Source organism: Myzus persicae, unplaced genomic scaffold (assembly GCF_001856785.1).
Source record: "Myzus persicae strain clone G006 unplaced genomic scaffold, MPER_G0061.0, whole genome shotgun sequence".
Lineage (NCBI taxonomy): Eukaryota > Metazoa > Arthropoda > Insecta > Hemiptera > Aphididae > Myzus > Myzus persicae.
Genome location: NW_019101566.1, coordinates 1 through 7454, shown reverse-complemented (window position 1 = coordinate 7454; position 7454 = coordinate 1). Strand labels below are relative to the sequence as shown.

At 31.8% G+C, this 7454-nt stretch overlaps 2 protein-coding genes across 2 annotated transcripts; both read right to left on the bottom strand.

Moving 5' to 3' along the window:
* Positions 1 to 902: 902 nt before the first annotated feature.
* LOC111029531 (piggyBac transposable element-derived protein 2-like) lies at positions 903 to 1673 on the bottom strand. The gene has a single exon (XM_022308547.1). The coding sequence runs from the start codon at positions 1671 to 1673 to the stop codon at positions 903 to 905; it is 771 nt and encodes a 256-aa protein (XP_022164239.1).
* Positions 1674 to 6496: 4823 nt separating this feature from the next.
* Positions 6497 to 6841, bottom strand: LOC111029532 (piggyBac transposable element-derived protein 2-like). Its single transcript, XM_022308549.1, has one exon. It carries the CDS (start codon positions 6839 to 6841, stop codon positions 6497 to 6499), a length of 345 nt encoding a protein of 114 aa, XP_022164241.1.
* Positions 6842 to 7454: the final 613 nt, after the last annotated feature.

The window sequence follows — 7454 nt, the reverse complement described above, 5'->3', positions numbered from 1 at the left end:
ACGAAATACTAACAACGTTACCAAAAATGTGGGTCTGTACCGAGTTCAGGTGCGCGTGATGGAATCGCGGGGAACTGACTGTTTCTTACATATCGATATTGGCCGTAGCCTTACAATAAAATAAAATATATAAGTGGCACCTTAACCGGAGGGGCTTGATATATTATGGTATAAGCATCATAATATGCACAATAGGCATATTATGATGCTTATAGACGTAATGATGTGACATACGTTACAAAAGCTTATATACAGTGCTTTGATCCTTAATTGTAGTTAACCCTACACTGCGCGAATTAAATTTAAGGTCTTATTTTTTCGCGGAAAAATTTGTGCACCTGTAATTATGGTTATAGAACATAGAAAAAATATTTTTTTTGAAAATTATTTTTTTTTTAACTTGTATACATTTTTTGAAAAATTTATCACCTATGATACATTGCGCATTTAAAACATAAAAAAAATTTTTTCCAATAATAAACCTTTATTTATTCTTAAGTCTTAACAATATTATGTTGTGATAGGAATTGTAAAATGAGCATAAAAAACAATATTCAAAAACAAATTTATACATAAAAAAAAAAAAAAAATATCAACATTTTTAAGATACTTATAAATTATTTAATGAAATTAAAAAATAGATTGCACTGCTTAAGTTATTAAATATAAATAACTAAATGACAATAAAATGTTATAATAATAATAGTTAACTGGTCATATTTAAAATATATTATTTAAAAAATATAAAATATATTTAAAAAACAAAGTGAATAAAAATAACATTACTATAGTAACACTTATAAATTATTTAATAACATTTAAAAATAAATTGCACTCTTCAAGTTATAAAACGTAATTAGGAACTACTTGTTTTACCTAATTAGGAACAAAAAAATGTTTTGTTATTTAGTATGAAAATCTTTAAAACAATTTCTGTTGACACCGCAACAAAAATACTTATCACATTTAGTACAAGTGCATTTTGTTAGTTTTCCACATTTTTCATACTTGCACCGTTGCCTTGATTCTTTATATTCTGGCCAATGATGTAAACCATCTCTTCTGATATCTTCAGGTGTTATTGAATGAGTATGTTGTTTAGGTATTTTTATCTGTTCTCTTTCTTCATTAGATGGTCTGCCTCTTTTTGGAGTAGATACAGACGTTGTTAATGAAAATGCAACTTCTGTCCGAAAATCAAATAAACTTAATTTTAGTACTCTACCATTTTCATTTTCCACTCGTCTATAGAGTAACCATGCATTAACGATTGATATATCAATGAGGTGATACCCGACCCTCATGCACCACTTTTTTGTCCGTATTTTGATTTTATAACGCCCAATCAAAGAATCAAGGAGATCAACACCTCCCATATGGTGGTTGTATTCTTTAATTATAGAAGGGCACTTTACTTCCATATTTCTTTTGGATTTTTTATCAAATCGATTGATGGACATTTCAGGTAATATGCCACAATAAGATGAAAGAAGTGTCACCAGTTTATTATCTTTCCATATGAATGAAGTTATTGGAACGTTGTTAAATACAGTTAAATATTCGTATGAAGTTCCCCTAGGTTCTTTAAGCATTATTTTTTCAAATGGAAACTTACAATTAGGAATTCGGTTTCTACGAACAGTTCCGAGTGTTAAAACGCCTTTTTTTGCCATGTATTGTACAAGTGGTATGGTAGTGTAGTAATTATCAAAGTAGAGTCTGTGGTTTTTGTTTTCCGGAATTATTCTACTGAGTCTTACAACAAAATTGGCACTAGCCATCAAACCAGCTTTTTATGGCCTGTTTTAATGCCATGTAATGTACAACATAATTATTTTTATGTTGTAAATTAGCGACAAGTTTTTTTATTTTTGATCCTGGCGGGGTTATCCTTTCCGCTAGATATGGTAACTCATTGTGGTCATCATGCAGTGATTGAGGGTACTCAACATCTACTTCCAAGGCCCATCCAACCTCAGACGTTTCATTCTTTCCATCCAACAAATTTAAAAGTATATTTTCGACACTTAAGTCATCATTAAACCAGCCAAATCCATCTTTCGGCATAAATCTACTCATCGCCAAGCCATAACTGTAAAATATATTACATATTTATTATTCTATTAAAAATTAACAACAATATAAATACAGATTGGTTGCGTCCAAGTAAACAATCCATGATTCAGGTTTCGATGCATCAAAGTCAGGAACCTTGATATTATTGGCCGCTGTATAACGTTTCACTGCATGAGTTAATCCACCTCGTATACCTAGAAATTAAAAAAATAAAAAATAAAAAATACATTATGAATAAAATAAAAAAATAATAAAACATACCTTGCTCTAACATCAAAATTTGGTCATAGTCGGACAAAAATTCCAAGTTAACTTCCGTATATTTCAACATGCAATCAAATGTAATACCATTGGAAGTATAATAATAATGCGGATCTAATCCATACGTCTTCAAACGCAAATCTCTAAAGTTTTCGAAGCAGTCGACCAACAACATCACATTAACTTTCAAGTACCAGTCGCTATATTCACCAAGAGTGTTACAGTCGAATTGATTCCAAACTGTCTTCACATGTTCATAGTAATCATTTGAAATATGTGTTTCATTCAAGGAACTGTAGAATTTTTCTTTTGGTGGAAGTGTCGTTTTTTTTAATTTTTCCCAACTATCAGTGTACTCATACGGATAGAGACCTTTTCTTGTCACCAAATCAATATTATTTTTGCTAAATATTTTTATTGTCTCTCTAAATTTTGAATTACCTCCTTTTCCCAAAGTGTTGACTAGTTTTTCTAAACTAGTCGCCATAAATCGGAAAGAATGTATTTGGAATGAGTTTGAAATATATTTAGTAAAAGATATCAACTTCTCTTCGGTATTAGGTATAAAATTTATAGATTTAGTGTCAAAGCCTAGTCGTGTGATCAGAAAATGTGAATCATATCTGGAAAGGGTCACCTCGGTGACGACTGCGGTCGGACTATACATTCTTACAATTGGTCCACTACTGAGCTTCGTTTTGAGGTCGTCGAACGCGGACTGGTGTTCGTCTGACCAAACGTAGGGCGTATTCGTAGCTGTAAGCTGGGTCAGTGGTTCGGCAATTTCGGCAAACTTCACAATAAAACGGTGGAAGTATCCGGCCAGGCCGAAGAAATGTCGCACTTCGTGTGCGTCTCGTGGTCGGTTTTTCGTAGTCGGATTTCGGTTCGCTTGGTATTTTGGGCGCGATCGGTACTGACGATGACCCATCGTGACGGTTATTTTTGCGATTCGACGTGTTTGGCGGAAATAGATATTGTCGTTTTGAGCGTAAACGCTCCCATTCATGGATATCCGACCGTAGACTGTCTCGATCGGTCTGTACTCGCCCAGACACCCATTCCGCCTGTTGTTGAGACCTTAAGCCTTCAAGAACATAGTCGCGTGTTTCGGTGAACGACAAGTCTAACGTACGGCATAAGCCAATCTTCGCGTAGAAGTAATCGATCAAAAATCCATCAATGAAAGAGAATAAATTATGATGTAGCCAGTAGCGCAAGTAATCTATTTACTCACCATAATAGATTAATTATTAGCAAGACTGGGCAAGTTAACGATTTTTTTTAACTCGTTAAGCTAAGTATGATTTATAACTTCATCAAGTTAAAAATTAATTGATAAAAATTATTAACTAAGCTAAAATTAACTTAATTAAAAATTTAATTATTTTTGAATCTTTAAGAAAAACATGTTGCCTAAAAAATGAATGACAAATGAGGAATTTGTGTCAAGCTCAGATTTCTGTGTCTATTAGGCGACCATGTAAAAAAGTGTGAAAGAGTAACAAACATACTTAAAACTTTTGAATTTATAATATAAGTAGGATTAAACCACAAACATAGACTATTCATAAAACCGTAGATGACCAGCTCTGTTATGGATATAACAAGGATAAAACAATAAACAGCATATTAAAACGGAGGTTCTCAATCAGTGTGTCTCATATTAACATGATGTGCACCAAAAAAAGTTTTTTATTTGTATTGAGGCATTGAGCGCATTTAAATTATAAAAATAAAATCATAAAATGAAAGAATAATATTATAATATAATATCACAATATCAAAATCGCTTCCCATTCTTGCTCCAACTGCTCATTCGCTCGCCCCAATACGAGAATATATCATTATATTCCGGAATGTCATACTTCCTTCATTAATAATCTACCTCCCACAGCATCGTCCTATACCGCCGTATGCTATGCTATAATTGAATCCCTACTTCTCATCTCCACGCTAACCCCTAACAAATTTCTAATCATAACCGACTCTCTTTCATGTTTACAAGCTCTTGTCTCAAATGTTTTCAACACACCCAACTCCCCACTCATTATTACAATCAGATCGCTCCTTCATACGCTCACCGAATTAGACTTTAATGTATGGTTTCTCTGGGTCTCTGGCCATACAGGGATCTCTGGTAATGAGACAGCAGACTCTAGCTAAATCGACAGCCTGCTTATGCTGCCCTCCATTCAGCACAATCCCATAGCCTGACTTTTGCCCAATGCTAAAAAATAGCGTTGATAAATTGTGGCTCAGATAATGGGAAGGTCTTCCCATCCATTTTGCCCCTTGGTACAGAGACATTGCGTCACCCATTTCTCCTTTCCCTTGGTTTGACAAATCTAAACTATCTCCCAAGAATATTTCATCTGTCTCTCGCCTTTGTTTCGGACACACCTTACTACCCTCGCACTCATTCAAGCTTGGCCTAAATATTCTCCCCTCTGCACTCGCCAATCTACTCCCACCACTTGAAATATCACTCACATTCTTTTTAACTGCCCATACATCTCCTCCAAACGCAAAAGCTTTCTCTCCTTAATTAATTCTCTAAACATTCCAGCCAATCCTCAATCTATCATTTCCTACAATTCTCAATCCGTTATTTTATCCTTAATTAATTTATTCAACTAAGCTGGTTTCAAAATTTAAATTAATAAAAAAAAAAAAACTTTTTCCAATTTAGTAGATTATTATATATTTATATGTTTATTGTAATTGTTGAAACTAATAGTTTTCACCAAGTTTCTTAACTCTTTCATGCACAGGTTTTTGTATGTTTTTCAGACTTTCGTTGCACGTGTATTTAAATTTTTTTTTTTAAATTTTTTTTTTTTATATATATGTTTAAAAATATGTTTAAAACAATTATCAAAAAAAAAAAAAAAATGTAGTTATGAAACTCAGGAGTTACAATATGTGGGATTACGTATATTCCACCGTACATACTGAGCTCATATTTACTCACACACTGTGCCTGTTCGTATAATGAATTTAAGGATTCGATCATTTTTTTTTCTTTGTCTACATTGAATCATTGGTCTATACATTCCTACTATTAACTATGATAAAATCAAATAATATAGAATACGGGTTTATACACATTGATTGAACACCTTACCTAGTAAAATAAATTTAAAATAATAAATAAAAAAAAAAATTATTATTACTTTTTTACATATATTTGTATAAAAAAATCAAATCCTTTCATATTATACATAAATATATAACTTAATCACATTAAAATTAAAAAAAATATGTATCAATACATTAAAACTTATTTCAAATCATAGTTCCAAGACTTTTTATCAGATTTATCGTAAATAATAATACATTAAAATTGTATACAGTTTTTAATTAAAAAAAAACTATTACTACTACTATTATATTTGCTTATATGTTTATATGTTTCATTATTGGCTTGCACTGACTTCAAACTGAAAAAAAAAATATTTTTAGTTTTGTTCTAAACTATTTTAGTTATATTATCTTATTCTAATTATTTACCAGTTTTACTTATGATGATCAGCAAAACAGTTTCGGTTTATTGTAATGCAAAGTGGAACGTTACATACTGCACACATCCATTTAGTTCTAACTTCTTTTTCTCTTGTGCTGCATTTTGCACATCTTCTTCTTGTCGATATTTTCGGCTGATGAGCTGATTTTTCCAAACGAAGAGAGTCAGGTACAAAAGGCTTGTGTTTTTAATTTCCACTGGTGATTTTTTAGTGCTTTTAGATTGACGTTTACATACTATTGGTTTGTTTAGTAGCTCCCTTGAAATATCACGTCGGAAGTTTTTCATAGTTATTGTTGTTCCAGTGGATTGTGTATATATAACATGTGCATTTACAACTGCTATATCGATGAAATGAAAAAATATACGGTGCCACCATTTTTTGCTTTTGCGGTCAATTTGGCAGGACTTTTTGTTTTGATCTAATTTATCGACGCAATTCATGTTTCCATTATAGTCTTTTAAAACTTTCGGGCAAGGTATCACTGTCAAAGTTCCGTCTTAAGCTCTCCTAGGTAAAATATCAGTGTCAGTTGGATTATGGAAATTAGATAAAAGACTAACTGATCGTTTATCTTTCCATTTAATAATTGATATTTAAAATTGATCGGTATTCCAATCATATTCCCCATGTTATAAAGACTTGTCATCTTTTAGCTGTGGTAAATGTTTTCTTGTCATGTTTACTGTTCCACACGCATAAATCCCATTTGATTTCAAGTACGACATAAACGTATAACTAGTAAAATAGTTGCCAAAGTATAAAAAATAGTTTTTATTTTTAAGTGGTGCAGATAAGTTTTTCACTACACGTGCTCCCAAATTTTTTTCTACCTTATCACCAGACTTTCCTGTATAGACATCAAAATTCCAAAGGTACCCGTACTTGTCTGCCAAAGTCCATACTTTATATCCTCTTTTTATGGGTTTTTTAGGCATATATTGTTTGGATGAATGAAGGCCTTTAAATTTTATCATTTATTCATCTATAGCTACTATTCTATTTGGATTGTATACTGCCTGACTATTTTTTTAAATTAAATTGAGAAATGGCATTACCTTGTACAATTTATCGTAGTTGGCGTCTCCTTTTTTTGGAATTACGGAATTGTCGTTCAGATGTAAATTTGATAACAACCAACTAAACCTATTCACTGGCATAATATTACTTATATAATCGTCGTGTAAATCTGGAGCAGAAGACCAGTAATCCCGATAGCTGCATTGTTTTTTTATACCCATNATTATGTAATATAGTTAATTATTTTACCTTGGATGGTGGTGATGTTAAGTCGATAATGTCAGAGGGCGTAGAAGAGTCTAGGTCTACATTATTCCTGGCATTACGCATTTTGTATACCCATTAGTAAATTCAAACCAATAAAATCATTTATTTCATTAGTATTTGTTTCTGAGTAAGGTTTTCCATTTTTTAAGTAAATTTGATTAGCATATAAATTTGTTTGAAATGTAATATAGTTAATTATTATTATGTAATATAGTTAATTATTTTACCTTAGATGGTGGTGATGTTAAGTCGATAATGTCAGAGGGCGTAGAAGAGTCTAGGTCTACATTATTCCTGGCATTA